Source organism: Myiozetetes cayanensis, unplaced genomic scaffold, assembly GCF_022539395.1.
Source record: "Myiozetetes cayanensis isolate MyiCay16 unplaced genomic scaffold, myiCay2020 scf4, whole genome shotgun sequence".
Taxonomy (NCBI): domain Eukaryota; kingdom Metazoa; phylum Chordata; class Aves; order Passeriformes; family Tyrannidae; genus Myiozetetes; species Myiozetetes cayanensis.
The window spans coordinates 55,241,170-55,258,107 of NW_026087631.1; the positions used below are offsets into that span (position 1 = coordinate 55,241,170).

The window sequence follows — 16,938 nt, forward strand, 5'->3', positions numbered from 1 at the left end:
AGGCATTTTAGTCCTTCCCCTGTTACTGGCAGTCCTCTGGTACAGACTGCTCTTCGATGTGCATTCCCATAGCTAAGCTTTATTAAACATGGTAGTATAGAAGAAACCATGTTGTGAAATCCCCTGGTGGGATACTGTGTATTTACACTTTTGACTGTCAGGGATGAGAATGATCAGGGCATGTGTGACAGTGATGGTTGTTTTAATAGGTTTCATTGCAACACAGACGTTTCTAAAGCAACAGAGAAACCTTTTTGAATGAATATGATCAGTTTGCTGGAAGTGTGGTTGAATGCTTCTGCATTTCATCCAACTCTTCATGGAATTTGAGGTTCTATTCAGAAATGAACCTGTAACAATAGCAACTTTGTGCTTTGAATAGTGTTCAGTAAGGCCCTTTGTGCCTTAATATCAGTATAAAGATACTTCACAGTATTGTTTTACTTTTCTTTCCAGGATAAGATAACTCATGGGTTAAATATTTAATGATGTAATGGAAAGAACCTGTAAAGATGTTAGAAATGAACACGTTTCTTTACCACATAATACCTGAACATGATATTACAGCACACAGAAAAGCTTCCATTTATTTTCAGCCTGTCTCAAGCTCATCATTATGGTTCAGATTTTATTCTTGCATGAGAGGGATACTTGCTTTGAATGAGAGTAATAGTGTTTCTTGGACTTCAAAGCCAAAACGCAAATTTCTTTTATGGTAAAGCAAAATATTTGACTAGGGAAAACCATGGCATCTATGAAATGATAAACTAAGCTAACAAGGGTATTACTTTATTCAAATAATAAAAAAACAACTTGAAAAGCAATATGAAACCATTCATTTCAGTGCTTTTTGTCTCCAAGGCTTTGGATACATGCCCAGCCAATATTAAAATAATTGAAGGAAACACTATTTAACCTAAGTGCACTTGCCTATTTCCCTGAAAAATTTATGCTGTAAACAAATAGCACTTCTTTGAACAACTAACATTATTGGTCATCTGCTTCTCCTGTGCTTATGCAAACACTGCAAACAGCTTCTAGGTATGACTGGAACATGTGGTAATTAAATGATTTGTATTTTTTCTCTGAGTAGGGTTAGAGTTTGAAGTCAGTCTCCCAGAATGACGGAATATGACTTGGGATTGAGTGATAATAAAATCTTTTTCAGTCATGGGAAGATTTTGAAAAAGATGCTGTGGTAGATAAAGATAGTCTGATATGAGGATTTTTGAAAACTACCTGGATGACCAACACTGAGAGGCAGTGCCTAACTTCTTTGCACTCTGTAGTGTCCATATGTTTTCAAACACCTGGAGGGTTTATTCCAGAGGCTTGCTACCTTCTGCTGTGTTTTCTGCATTAATTTGCATAGTTGATGAAAATTAGGTGCCTAGATTCTAAAGATCTGATATAGATGTCAAGTTTTAGGTATTTATATGGATCAGAGAAAAATTTCTGATGGACTCTTACATAAACAATCTTACATAAAAAGTGTTGGGTTTCCATTTTTCTACCTCCTGTGTGATCTGTTCAGTTGGCTTTAAGGATAGATTTTACCTGAAATTAATTTCAATGCACAATTTTTTAATATGTGTGAAACTTGACATGAGTGTGAGAGTGGGTATGTATCTTATCAGTGTTTCTCTTTCAGACTGCAAATGGATACGTCTTATTTTTTGAAATCCCATCAGCAAGAGACAAGTATCTTTATGAGCCAGTGTATCCCAAGTAAGTATTTTAAATTTTGTACCCTCACAGTGTGAAAAAAATAAAACTAGACAAGCTCTAAGCAGACTTTATTATAAAAAAATATTTCCTTACAAATTGTGTTCTAAAACTTGATGAATGTATGAACCATCGTTCCTATGAGTTAAAAGTCAGTGCCAAAAAGTTGTGTCTAATTGAATTGGTATGTGCTGGTAAGATTCCTTAGTCCATCTTAGAAGCTCTAAAAATCCTAAATAGCAGGCTTAAAATTATCTAATTTTATAATTTGAGGTAGTCTGTTGTATTCATGATCTGTAACAAGCTTTAATAATTCCTTTTGAATAATTCAGTTGATTAAGTCATGTTTCTTAGGAACTATTAAGGTACAATTTGAAAGTAAATTCTTCTCTGCCCCCCCTTGTAATAATTGAGAGATTTTTTGAAACAAATGGGGAATAAAATATCAAATTTTTTAATAATGTGAATACTTTTTAGTAAGAATATACACAAGTATTTTAGGTACAGTGTGTTATGTTGTCAGTTTCATCTCATTTTCCTTATTCTGATAGGCAATACATTTTATGTGTTTGAAGTGTGACTGTATTTTGGGTGTATTTGTGGTTGACTTAGTTGATTTTTGGGTTTGGCAAAACTGGAAAATACTTAGGACAAATTAATACCTCAAGGAGTATATGTATGTGTGTCTGTGTTTAGATAGGCAGAATCTGCAGTCATTGGTTGGATCAAATTTGTCCATGGGAATGATAAAAGACTCTTGATTTCTCACTGGCCAGAAACAACTTTTTTTTTTTTTTTTTTTAATATCTCACTACATACCTTCATCATTACAGTAGCACTAGTCAATTTAATTTTTCTTCACATTAATAAAATGAGTTACAATTGATTGGTGGGTGTCACTACATGGGCATTTTGAGGAGCTGGATAATCTAGGGATCTCATATAAGAGGAAGACTTTTTTTTAAACATAACTGTTAAACCATGAATGTAGACAAGTTATAGCTGAATAGCATTTTTTAAACTGACTTTTCACATCTGGCTTACAGTTATCAGAAGAAAAAAAAAAGGCAGACAACTCATTGCTGCAAACTGTTGGAATAAATAAAGGGATAAAGGGATAGTATATTCTCTCCTTCCTTCATCATGCAAAAAACTTAGCAATAATATCTTGCTTTTCTTGTTCTCTTGGGAAAGTTGTGGGTTTTTTTAATTGGCAACTGAAGACACACATAAATATATATAAAACGTGGAGTAAGAGTTAAAAAGGAAGGTTTGGGAAGTTCATTTAGAATGTCACATGTGGGAAGGCTTGAAAATATCTGTTAAGCCATCAGTGGCTAACCAGTCTAACTTTTATATTAAAACATTTGTAATTGATTTGTACTGTCAATCTAAAAGCATATTTTTTTTGGAAAAGTCTTTGTTAGTTGTGTGTTGAATGGTCAGGGTTTTAAGATACATTTGTATAGCCCGAAAAGGGTTACGATGCTGATTCTGTAGGTGAGTAAGACAAGGTGTCCCTAGAGTGTTTATAATAGGTTGCTTACAATCTCCTAAGACTAATGTGTGTGCTTACCTTTAAGAAGATGAATCATCTCACTAAATTTACTGAGATTACTAGTCTGTCTATATTTAGCCTTCAATTTTGAAAACCTACATAAAATTAGTACTGTTCTGATTATATTAAATCAAAAGAAAGACACAAGCATTTGTGGGTGAATTATGCCTGGTGATATTAATGTCAATTCTTTAAGGTATTATTATGGAATGAAGTTTTTTTGTTGCAGATGCAGATACAGTGCACTGCCTATGGGCAGTTTCACTAATTTGCTTTGTAGAGCAAATACTTGAAAGGGGGGGGGGTAGGAATATCAAACAAAAAACCCCTCCAATCCAAAATGAACAGACAAATGAAACCAAAAGCCAGAATTTAAACTTTTAACTTTCTTCTGGTGTATGTTCATTTTCCAAAGGCATTATTTCATCGAAATGCTTGGATTTTATTTCTGCTGGGCTAACCAATACCAAATTAATTTATTAATTTTATTCAATCCAAAGCCATTAAAAATGGGTTAAAACCCTTGATGTGTCTTGCTTTGTGATTGAAAGGGGAGATCTAACTCTTTTCTCCCACTATAACTGTGTGTTCTTGGCTCCTTCCTCTGTGTTGGCAGCAGTGATTATGCAGCTGTGCCTTAAATAAGGTCGAGTTGTGGACCTGATGGGGAAACTAAACCTGCCTATCTCCATTCTTTACCCCTCCCCACCTCCTACCCTGCATTTGAGTAGCTGCGTTTGCAAATTGGCATTTAATAAAAGTCTGGCATTAGAAAATGGTGACCTTGAAGTAAACTGAGTAGCTGCACTGTGAAGTTCAAGAACATGGAGTCACTGTTTAGTGATACTTGTATTAATTCTTACAGTTCATGATAAAGCAACTGCTTGCAACATTTTAACTGTTATGCAAACATTAATTAGGACTTGCCCAGCTCTGTCATATGTGGTTATTTATCTATAGTAGGCAAAGTGAGAGGGAGGATGGTGATTTTTGTGGAGAGTATGAGGATGTCCTTGCATTAGTGATGTGATGAGATAGCTGCTGGAAAAAAGTGAGTAAAAACTGAGGGGGTTGGACAACATGTTCAGATGTAGGTTTCCACATTTTGTGTTTTGAGGTAAAGAATTTTTGTCTACCATTATTCACTTTGGATGCTTCCAGCATATAACATAAAGTTAAGAGACGTTATAGAATATAACCTGTTGGAGTTTTTTGGTTTTGGTTGGTTTTTTTTTTTTTTTTTTTTTTTAAGTCTAGTGAGCACACTTTTGTCAGTGCTCCTGAAAGTTCAGTCTTGTTCTACTTCTCAAAATTATGACTAATTCATAATGTTTATTAACTGTCCATGTCTACTAACTTTTTCTGAGCAGAATGAAGCCTGTTCTTTAGTAGCCTTTCTTTAAATAATAATGACCAGTTCTGACAGAAATACAGTATTTCAATGTAGTGACTACAAAAAGAAAGAAAAACCCTCTTATTACAACTTAAGCTTGAACAGTGCAGGTCAACATGTTCATAAGGTGGGCATGCACTGGGATTACACACTAGTAATGTCCTCAGCTGTGCCAAAATGTTGTACAAGATTTCCTGGTTTAGTCAGTATCCTGAAGTTGAAATTGCACTTAGGTTTGTTCATATACAAGGGAAAACATTAGGAAAGGTTGTGTTTAGATTCTCTTGTTAGCTTAGCTCTCATATAAACAAAATGTGCATATTTTACCATAAATAAAAAGCCAGAAAGATAGGCAATAAGGTAGGTGTATGATTGACAGCCAGTTGCTTGACTTTAGTGGGTTTTTGTGTCTTCCACATTGGGACACTGCTAGCTGAAAGTTACATCTTCATGTTGTATTGGTGCCTTTTAAATAATTGCTTTAAAATTTTGTTGATAGTGGTTTAGTCTTGATTTGAAGAAAAGGATCAAAAAAGTTGAAAAGCTGAAAATCAGTCCTCGTTTGTGTGTTTGGGAGGGGGATGTTTGTGGAGAAAATGTATGATCCTTTCAGTATACAGTTGCTTTTATACAGAGTTGTTACTATGTGTGGCTGTTGAGCAAAATGACACTGCATGGGAAGTGACAGAAGCAATTCTGTTGTTTATAACTCAATATGCATTGTAGTATATCTAATCACAGCGTGATTTATTTTTTTTCCAGGGCCTAGTCTCTCTTATCTCACTCTAATCAGGACAGGTTTAGTAAAAGAGCTGAAGTGTGAGTTGAAGCTAAGCTGTCATCCTGTTTGAATGCAAGACTCTTTGCTTCCCCTTATTTTTCAGTAGTGTGAAATAAAGAGATTTTGAAAAGTAAAATAGAGTGAATTTTACCTGCACTGTGCTATTGTTTGTTTTAAACGAGACAGAATCAAAGCCTAGGAAAATTGATTTCCTGTTTTAAAAATGTGCATTTGGCATGGTTTCCTCCTATTCATGTCAGCCTGTTTTAGTGGTCTTTATGTTCTGAAATTCAGTGCTTTAATCAAAGCACTGAAATCCAAGATTATTAACTTTTGTGGCTGGAACACATAAAACCTTTAGTTTGTTCTCTCAATAATTGAGGACATAGCTCTTAGGAAGTTGATAATATATTAAATACTTAAAGAAGGTTGAGTGGGAAATTCTTTTTAAGTACTATTTCATACCTTTAAACATTTAATCAGTTTAAAATATACTCATGCAATATAGTTTGAGTTAAGGAATTGACCTGTTCAGCATTATGCACATTAAGTGTAAAAATCTGTTATTAGATTTATATGAGAAAACAAGTGCTCAAGTCACAAGTGCAACATTCTGTCGTGAATTCTGAGTATATATAAAAGAGGAAACTTTTAATTTTTTTTGCTGGAATCCATTGGTAGTTTTTTGTCTAATTGTAATATTTTAGGAATGTTATGCGTTGCAGTTTTTCTCTCGAAGGAAATATTTCTGACTCTGTTGATCTTTGGCTAGACATTGCAGTCTGTTCTTGGAGCAAACAGACATTTATGCTCAATAACAACCTAAAGTATCCTGCTTAATTTGTAAGACTAAAACCAGGGAAAAAACCCCAATAATTGTAAAGGCTTTTATTTTTTTTTAAATTGAGCTTAGTAGTCTGCAGCTTCATTCCAGTTCTTGGAGACTTTGCTCCACTTCAAAGTAGAGTTGGAAGAGAATCATTATTGGCCATTAGTCCACATTCTGGGATACTTCACTTAGTCCACACTCTGGGATACTTCCCTGCAGTGAACACAAGTACAAAGTCCCACTTCAATTACTGAAGTAATTACAAGATAAAACTTGAAGAACAATGTATGTATGGTAAGATTGTAGCATGTTAAAATTTATCTTTGCCCGTAATAGACTTAAGAAAAATGGGAGGGCTTTTTAAGCAGTGGCAAGGTATGGTGGTAATTTTTGGGGAGTTTCCAAAAGAATTTGTATTATTCCTTTGTTTCACAATGAAGGGATGCATAATACCATCATAGTAGAGGCTTCTCTGTACTGAACTGATAGTTATTTCTGTGTAGAGGTTTGCCAAGGAGAAGTAACTTAAGTTTTGTCACTTGAAGAGACAGCATGTGTGACCTAATGCTGAGGATACTTTTGCCTTTAAAAAAGAGAAAACCTAAAATTAGCTTTTACATGGCTAATTAACTAAATGTGGTAGTTGGAGATTCTTTTGTGTCAGGTATCTTCATATCCTCAAGTGCTGCCTGCGCTTGGAGAGTGGTATGAATGTTGTGTAAATTTAGAATGAGACCTCAATGCTGTAGATTATTAAGTCCCTGAAATGACTTTAAAAATTGAAGCTGTTTCGTAACCAATATGGGTATGTGAAGAAGGTAGTGTTTGTATTCTGGTTTACAATGCTGCATTGTTGCTTATACACCTGGTTACTTTATTCATGTCCTCCTCTTTCTGGCACTTTTGAAAGCTTTTCACTTTTCTACTGCATGCTGGTTTATAAGTGCCATAAAGTATCTCATCAGCGGACATTTTCTTCCTGATTCAACGGACTTAAGATTAGCATGTACAAAGGTTTTGAACTTTAAACTGTGGAAGAGTAATCAGTGAGGTATACGATTAATTAACTTACTAAATAATTTTTGTTCAGAATTGAGCTTCTGCTAAACTTTACAGTGTGGTTTTCCCTGTAAATTCCTTTTGGCATTATTTGGAAAAAGAATTTTTAAAACTAGATTAGTACATAATTTTTATTAACTCTTATGGCACTTGCTAGCCCATGATGTGGTTCAAGAGGTTTTAACTATTGTCAGGAAATCTTTGCAACTGGAATAATAATTTGGTAAAACATTTAGCTTTTTTACATTAATCCTTGATTAATGTGCTAATTAGTTAGTTCTTTCTCAAACCACAGAAATCTGCTACTACCTAGTTGTGTTGTAAATGCTGTGCAGAGAATTACTTTACTAAATCCTTATTCATTTTTTATATTTGTTGTCACAAACTCTCTTTAATTTTGTTGGTGCAGCTATTGCCAACCTGTGTGAATATGGTTCTGGATCCAACCAGACATATTAAATCCTCAGCTGGTTCAGTCCTGCAGTGTATGGTGAAGAGATGCAGATTTAGGGGTGAGAAGATGCTAATTCCATGAAAATGAAAACTCACAGGGTTTTACTTGTTTAAGAATCAGTGCATTTAAGAATCACAGCATTTTAGATGGTGAATTCTTAGTGAAGAATCACGTTTAAGGTGATGATGGAGGCTCTTTGAATCAGGAATAAAAAATTAAGTCCTCAGCTGTACAGTGTTCACTTTACTGAAGTGTTCACATGAACCATTTTAAAATGGTTAATAAATGTTGTGTAATTGTGCTAATGGAACAGTAATGACTCTTGTAGTTTTTTTTGCTTTCTTAACCATCGAGGAGATCAACCTCGAGTTCTTGGTGATGTAAATTCATTTAGAAACACTGTTCTGGTGTTGCCATTAATAGCTGATTTTTTTTTCTTTTTGGTCCTTCTACTGTACTACTGTAGAAACCATTTTAGCAGTAACAATTAAGAGTATCATAGCCCAAAAGCAGTATAAAAATATTTTACTGTTCTAAAGATACTTCCTGATGAGAAGTCTGCAGTCTGTACTTTTTTTTAAGTGAAAAGTCTCCCTTGCTTCCCACATAGCTGCAGTTCAGCTAGTGAGAATGGAGGCTACTGACTTGTTATTTATTTCTGAAGTAATACAGTGACTGCTATTAGGCATGCTTTTTTTTTTTTTAACACTATTTTTTGACTGTGAGAACATCTCTGAATTTTTCTAAGCTATTGTGCAACCATAATTGCTACCTATATTACTATGATTACCCCAGATGGTACAGGGGATACTTGAATCCTAATTTAATGCTGCTTCTGACTCTGGACAAGAATTCTTCAGTAATAAGCAGAAAGCAGTGGACATTATTTTGAAATACTTAAAGCAGACTAAAAAATATTATGTTTTATATACCTCTGTTGCAATTATAAGTATGTCTTCTAAGTACACGCTTTCAGATTCTGCTGTAATTAACTTCCTAAGTATTTCTTAGTCACTTTTGCTGGCAGTTACTGAGTGTGGTATTATTATTTCTGAGTGAGTTTTGTCCGTGGATCATGTTGTAACACTTAACTGCTGTGCAAGTAGTGGAGGACATAAGTGCAATTCTGTGCACCTAGAAAAATTAACTGCCTGTTTCCGCCTCCTTGAACCTTCCTCCTCCTGAAGATAACAAATTTCAAGGAAGTTCTTCCTACCAGTTGAGGGGAGTATGGCCGGCTATGCTTTTGCATGGTGCTTCCTCCTTCTCAAATTTGGGATACTTTAGGTTTGGTGTGGGGTTTTTTGTTTGTCTGTTTTTAAAAGAGCCCAGCATTCCTAATCTTTCCAAATTTGAGGTTTTTCTTGAATTGCAGATGAGGTTAAAGATTTTTCTCAATTCTGAGTTTTAAGCAATTTTATTCATAGGCTTAGTTACATTAGCAGATGCCATGCAAATAGGAAGGATTACATTTGGTTCGACATACAGCTTGTTGGTCACTGGAACCGCGTTCGCTTCTCTCAATTCTTGTGCAAAGTGGGTTACTTAAAGTTTGGCTACAGCAGTAGCAGATGCTGATGTGGCAACCCAGACCAAACATTCTTTCCTGATTTTGTCAACTGTGCGTTCTTCGTTTAAAGGTCAGAGTAACTTAGCCAGTAAGGCTGACTCATGCAGATGTGTGTTATGTGAACACAGTGTACTTTCAGTTGCACCCCCTTTGCACCCATGCAGGAGTTTCTTTTGAACCAATGAATTAAACATAATCACAGGCCATGAATTGAAATTGTGGCATTGTTGGATGTACCTCAGCTCTGTGTGTGGATCAACCTTTTGCACATTAGGTGAAAGGACTCATTTTGAGATGACAATGGTAGAACCCCACTGGAAAAAATAACTCTGGTAACAAAAATAACATGGTAACAAATTTGCTGAAACTAGCTCATGAAACTAAAAATATTCAGTCTTACAAGCTGTTTTTTGTATCAAAGGTGTTTAAAGATAAAAAGCTTGCCCACATGGATACTTGAAATTTCTCTTCCAGTAAAAGATGTCTTTTAAGCCATGTTGTTCCCATTCTGGCTTTGTAGTTTGTATTGTGCAAAAATACTGTGTTTACACTTGTTTAAGTACTGTGGTCAGTTAAAACAGACATATTATGTAGTGCGTTATACCTGCCTAACCGTAATGTTTATGCATTACACAACCTTTTTGTCTCAGTTTCAGTTGTTTGCTTACAAGGTTCAGGTCTGCCACCGATTCTTGAGTCATTTCATCTAGTTTCGGAGTATACTTTTTGGAACTGTAGGTCCACATGGGCTGAAAGGCATGTCTCCAAACACCCAGAGTTTTGTAAATTTAAAAAAACCCCTTCAACAACTCCATAATGATAGTATTAGTTTAAAAAAAAAAAAAGACTGGTTATTTCAGGCCTCCTGTCAGTCTGTGATAGCTAGCTTACATGAAGGGCTATTCTTTCCTAAGGCAGCTGCATGTTGTAATTCATTTTCTTTCAAAATGCAAACTAAACATTTTAATTTAGTGCTTATGCAAGTTGCCACTTTTTGATGGTAAATTAACTAATCTTTAAGTAATTTTTCTCATTTATTCCTGTAATTTTTCACAGCCACCATGTTGTTTTTTTCTGCAAAGATGATACTACTTCCATCTGCTAACTCCAGAATGTCAAAGGTTGTCTTGCATATATCTTAGTTAGCATATATCTTTGTCCTTGCTGCTTAAGAAAAGGTATAGTGCCATCAAGGAATGACAGATAAGAATTTCATGTTTTGCTATGAAATCGTAATGGAATTGTGGAACTTGGTATCAACTGAGGTAAGCAAGGCAGGAAAGAGATTGGGATATCCTTGTGGTGTCAGACTTCTCTAAAACTGCCTCTGCTTTGGTTTCTGCCATGTCTTAGGCAGTTTTCTTGGCTACCCTGGTGTAAATTAAAAGAAGTGTTTTGTGAGTTAAAATACAGGTAAAGATTGCATAGATTTGTATATTTATCTGTTGTTTCTGACTAAATTGTAACTTGTCTGCAATGCCTGCTTCATTCAGTTTCCTTTGTTTACTACCATAATGCTCATGACACAGATGAGCTGGATGACATGTTACAGTATTTGTGATCATAGGTCAGTTTTCATTAAAAAAAAGGTTAATGAAGCACTTGGCACATCTCATAATCAAAACAGATAAGGAGTACTTTAATGATGCTGTATAGTACTGTATAATGGTGTTGTAAAATAATGATTAAAATGTGAAATTTAAAATGAGGAAGATAAAAATGAGAAGCTTTTTACATCTGGAAGTTGATATTGTGTAGTGGTCTGTTTAAAGGAAGGGAATCAGTGTGCAGTCATGTATTTTCTTAGTTGGTCTTAAGTTTATTGTTAATCTACTGTAGGGAGGCAATTGCAATAAATGCCTACCTGTTGTGTTGCACATGCTGAATTAATATTATAAACGTTGATCTGGCAAAAGGAATGGAAGAAATGTAAACATTTTGCAGTCCATAATACCTGTAATGCATCCTGGAAAAAAATGAATTGGAGATAATTAAAAATTCAACACAATTAATATAAACAGTTGAACATCAATTTTATTGAATCAGAATTTCCACTGATACGTATCATTTATTTTAGCAGCATTAAGGCAGGCTGCACAGCTCTTGTAATGTTCATTCTCTGCTCATTGTCTTATTTTGCCTATGTAGTCTTTATAGATATATAGGATGATTTGGTAGACTAAACGTTTTGCACTAAAATTTTGTTATAGATATTCAGGGCTTCTTGTGGCAGGTTGCACATGACTGGTGTATGTATATATATAGGAGGAAAAAAGACCACAAGAATGCAAGTCAGTAACTCTTACCTCTTCTGAGGGACAGCTTGTTTCAACTGTATTTCTCTTTTGTTTTAGAGGAAGCCCACATCTGAAGGGAACCCCACATTATAAGGAAGAACAATGTGCTCCTTCATTAAATCTAGAAATGAAGAAAGTGTTGGACTTGCAAGCCTCTATCACAAGGTATGTTCTCTAATTAGGTCTTAAGAATTTTTCTGCATATAATGATACTTTTTTAAAAGTGAAGGGAAAACTGAATGAAAAAAAGACTTCTAGTAAGTTTTTAGACTTAATAATAGTAAGGACTAATATAAGTAAGTTTAGTGCCTAGTAAGTATGAGAAGGTAAAGAAGTAAATTGCTGTTATATGTATGTTAATAAAGTGCTGTTATTTTCCTTTTCCACACCTTTTTACTTGAAACAAATAGAATTTCAAAGTTATAATAACTTAGAGGGAGAAGTTTGGTTTCTTTTTTTCCTAACCTACCCTCCGTAGTAAATGTTTATGTCTTGGTAAACTAAGACAATGTATTAGAGATTTCATGGAGATGTAGGTAGGTAAGAGCAAAACTCTACCTAGCATTTCAACATTTCTCCAGCTATCTGCATAGCTGGAAAAACCTTTTGTTTACCTCTTCCTCTTTTGGGGTGATTGCCTTCTCTGTAAATGAACTTTGAACATAACCAAATAAGTATGTGTGAGAAGTTGGTGAGCATTGGGATGAGGTGGCAAAGTAATAAACTGCAGTTTGGGGAGAGGCTCCATAATAGAACATGGTTGTTGGAAGACATGTAGTATATACTGGAAGAAGCTGTCCTGGTAGTTATCTGCATGCAAGTAGACCAACAGTAGTCTCCAGAACTTTAAAGATATTTGGGGAAGGATAGGTCTAATTTCTCCTCCATTAGTTTGGTATGACCACAGGTTTGAAAATGTTGTGGATTTATTTACAGGCTAGGCGGTATTGTTAATTTTCTATAGGATAGATGAATAATTGATTGTTGGCAGGAATGTCTTAAAGGTTAATGAAGAGTCTTGAAATGATCTTCAACAGCTAATATATCAGTTAAACAATTGCTCTAACAATGCAGATCTGTTCATAAACAGTGATTGCTGGAGAAAAATATTTTGTCAGCTTGGTACTTTACAGTATGGATGACTTAGATGTTTCCTTTGTAATTCATTTATAACTTTACAACATAGTTGTTGGTACAAGAAGCAGTAATAGTGGTGTTTATTACTTTAACTGATTTTTTTGCAACATTCGTTTGAGATGGCAGTTTTTGGGGGATTGACAAATACTTTTGTTAGTTTGCAGTCCATGTTGGAAGATCTACTTGTTGCTACTGCTGATGGATTTCTCCATCTCGTTCACTGGGATGGTATGACCAATGGAAGGAAGGCCATCAACCTATGTACAGTTCCATTTTCTGTGGATCTGCAGTCTTCTCGAGGTAGGTTTTGGGATTTTTTATTGCTTATGATACTTAAACCTCTTGGTGACACACCATCTTTTTTTTTTTTTTTTTTTTACACACCATCTAATATAAAAACTTAAGCAGAGATGAGAAAATTTTGCCATTTGTAACTGTGTACAAAATAGTCTGTTTAAATTAGGTTTTTTCTTTGAATTAATATATAAACATCTGAAATGTCCGTTGGCTTGCAGTATTTCTGTTTTCACATCTTAAAAGACTGATATTCTCTCAGCAGGTTCATTTTTGGGCTTTGAAGGTGTTTACATCAGAGATATGGAATACTGTGCCACGCTTGATGGCTTTGCTGTTGTTTTTAATGATGGCAGAGTTGGTTTCATTACACCAATGTCAAGTAGATTCACTGCTGAGGTATGTTTCCTTTGGTATTTCTACCCTGTACTGTACAATATGTGCATTTTCCTTGGTCTCTGTAATTCACTTAGCTTTCTACATTGCGTTCTGTTCAGCTACAAAGAAACTTAAATTTAGCATCTGCTTAAGAGATAACATCAGAACAAGACTATTTCATTTGAGCTAGATTGGTCTAGGGTTAGTATCCATGGGAGAACATAATTGATAGTTAATTTAACTTTTGTTTATTTGTTCAAAATGTCATTATAGAGATGGTCTTAATGTGTCTGCAGCAGACTTCTGTTGCTAGTTATAGGTGGGATGATAAGAAGCGGTTTCTGCTATGGCTAAATATCATAGGTAATATTTCTAGGTTTTAGCACTGATCAGGTCTGTCTTTCACATAATGACAAGCTCACTTCAGAATTTGTTTCAAAGGAACCTTTTCAAAGGGAGATGTTTTCTTAAGTATAATTCAGTTAAAAAGCTAGTATGTTTTTTTCATTAGATATCTTCATTTTAGTTATAGAAAACCCAAAAGAATATGTCTAATGTCCAGACTTCTTCACACAATTACAATATCTGTGATTTCAGCTTTTGCAGATGGGAGTTTATTTGCCTGTTTTGTGTTTTCTTTTCATTCTTAGTACGTATACTGGGATTCTTTTATGCAGTATGACGTTGTTTTTTGGGGTTTTCTTTTTGCCTTATAGATATTGAGTAGCTTTGATTATTTAGAGTTCTGATAAACAGTTTCCTTACCTGACATACTTCTGTAATTTATAATAAGAAGAATTAAACCAGATTTACATATAACTGGATTTGTTTATTTGAACCATGTCAGTTCATCTTGACATTTGCAATAGAAATTTCATGAGATGATGGTCAACTGATAAATGTGTAGTATGGTGAACATGGGTAGAAGCTGACTGTCATTAATAAAAGCATTGTTTGACAAAAAATCCTGTGAATTCCTTCCTTTACAGCAACTCCATGGTGTTTGGGCACAAGATGTGGTTGATGGAACTTGTGTTGCAGTGAATAACAAATACAGGCTAATGGCATTTGGATGTGCCAAGTAAGTTTTGTAAAGCTAGTTCAGTCTGGGGGGAAACTTTATAAAGCTGAAGTAGTAGTTACTTCTTACCAAGTTGTGTTGCAAGAGCTGTAAAAGTGAAACTGATCCATCTTCCAGGAGACTGTATAATGTGCTCTGTCAAGAAGGTAGGAGTGAGGTGGAAAGAATTGGTTACCTGTCTGAACTGCAACTGAAATTTATGCTTACAGTTCCACTCTGGGGGAAGAAAAAATAAAAGGTGGCTGGAGCAGTAGCATGGATTGGAAAGTGCTGCTATCCCAGCTAATCTCAAAGCAGGATTATAAAGTCAGTTTTAAGCAGTTAATAATATTGGACAAGAATCAGCACTTTGCACTGAACTGAGAAAATGCTTTGTGAAGTGGTGATTTGGTCAGGCAAAATGTTGCCTGTTTGAGTAGCTGTGAATATTTGTACACTAAATGTTGCAAAAGTTCTTTTAGTGGTAGTGTTTTACTTACTGCTCCTTCAAGGCAGTCCCCTCTGTATAATACTGCTTTAGTGGGTCTAGAGTGCAGCTTTTTGTTTTCCTTGATTGTATTTTACTTGGGATTTTTTTAGGAGATTTCAGAAGATCTAGTAGCTTATTTTTCAGCTGTTGTCTTAAGAATTAGTATTCTCAGTTGTAGTAACAATGTAGTATGTTGGTGTTTCCTCTGAAACAGTAGTAACTGTAATTTACTGATCTTGATATGTGCTAGTACAACCCTGATGAACTTTAGCAATGAATAAATACTGACCTTCCTTGTGGATTGTCTTGAAGTTAGAAGCCATAAATATATGAATTTTGTGTGCATATGTATTTTCAAAGAATGAAACAGTTTTAGTGCATTGGTTATAGAGGGGCTGGTGTTTTGGGTCCTCTGCTGCCTTCTGGAAAGTATCTTAGAAATTCGTTTCATAAAATTCTTTGAATATTACTTTGACACAACATTTCTGTTCTAGATAAATTTGATATTTGTGAGAGAAAAAGCAGCTTTCCTTAACCTCTTGAAACTGATGAGAAATCCAAATGTTCTATAGTCTAAAGCATGTGTAATCTCTTTCAGCGGCTCTGTGCAGGTTTATACGATAGATACCACCACTGGCGCCATGCAGTTTTCTCATAAATTGGAGCTGACACCAAAACAATACCCTGGTGAGCTACTTTTATTGCTAGAATTGTCCCAACTATTTACAAAGAATGCAGTAGAAAGAAACAATGAAATTTTTATTTGCTACTTATTAATTTTGAGATGGACATTTTGATTTAATACATCAGTTAATTGAAAAATCAAGTATTTATTTCCATAAACTTTTGTTTCTGCTCTTACCATGAAGGCAGTTGAAGGACATTTGATGTTTTTTACATGATATTTTATTGTCTGGTTTTAAACAGATATTTGGAATAAAACAGGACCTGTTAAACTAATCAGATGGTCACCTGATAGCTGTGTTGTGATGGTGACCTGGGAATGTGGAGGCTTGTCCTTATGGAGCGTTTTTGGTGCTCAGCTTATCTGTACCTTAGGAGGTGATTTTGCGTGAGTATCTTTAATGAAATTGTAAATTAGAAGCTTTAATTTTTCTAGTCAAAAGCATTTAATTAGAAATTAATTCACTGAATTAACTTTTTAAAATCTTCTTCCCTTATGATTTCTGAAATCATTGAGGAATATTTAAGAGGGGATCATTTGAATATATCATTTGTAGTGGTCTTTTTGGCTGTAAAAGCAAATTACCCTAAAGGCAGACTTGAGCAAGCAGATATTAAAATTCCCTCAGTGCTACTATATATTTGCTGAAAATATACTAACATCCAGAAATCACCATTTAGACAGTTTATGCTAGACATCTGCAATTGCATTGCCTTTTTTGCAGTGTTGTGGATCAAACTGGCTTTACCATTTGAGATGACGTTCAGTATAGAACCATATAACAATACGAAGATAAGGAAATAATTTCTTATTTTGATAAAATTAGTTCCAAACTCAAACCTGTTCTGTTCTGTTTTTAAGGTATCAATCTGATGGTGCCAAAAAGGACCCTCTAAAGATCAGTTCCATGGTAAATATGAATGTAAAAATACTGTAATAAGGTGGCTGTTAATTGTTTTAAATTGTTTTTAGTATAACAGATTTTCAAAAAATCAAATTGTCTTTATTTCACTTAATTTTCAAGAGTAAGATGCCTTTATTGTACTTCTTAACTGCAGTATTGCATTGAAGGAAAACGGGACACCTGATGAATTTTTCTTTTCATGTATTAACCTGATCATGAAGTATTCCTGACACGCCTTTTCTTGCCTTTGCTTTTAGTATTAAGTTTTCCATACTGTCCTATTTTTCCCTTTATTATTTTTTTTTAATAGTGCTGTATTTTAGA

The 16,938-nt window shown here is 34.6% G+C and overlaps 1 protein-coding gene across 2 annotated transcripts in view; it reads left to right on the forward strand.

The window, feature by feature from the left end:
- The window catches only part of RIC1 (RIC1 homolog, RAB6A GEF complex partner 1), a 47,707-nt gene that overhangs the window by 13,866 nt on the left and 16,903 nt on the right, over positions 1 to 16,938 (forward strand). The window contains exons 3-10 of one of the 2 annotated variants that reach the window (XM_050328707.1): positions 1,652 to 1,728; positions 11,724 to 11,831; positions 12,961 to 13,103; positions 13,363 to 13,496; positions 14,465 to 14,556; positions 15,624 to 15,712; positions 15,953 to 16,097; positions 16,572 to 16,620. In XM_050328707.1, the coding sequence (XP_050184664.1) occupies positions 1,652 to 1,728; positions 11,724 to 11,831; positions 12,961 to 13,103; positions 13,363 to 13,496; positions 14,465 to 14,556; positions 15,624 to 15,712; positions 15,953 to 16,097; positions 16,572 to 16,620 (837 nt within the window). Of the gene's footprint in view, positions 1 to 1,651; positions 1,729 to 11,723; positions 11,832 to 12,960; positions 13,104 to 13,359; positions 13,497 to 14,464; positions 14,557 to 15,623; positions 15,713 to 15,952; positions 16,098 to 16,571; positions 16,621 to 16,938 lie in introns of both variants that reach the window. The other variant, XM_050328706.1, reaches the window with a different exon arrangement.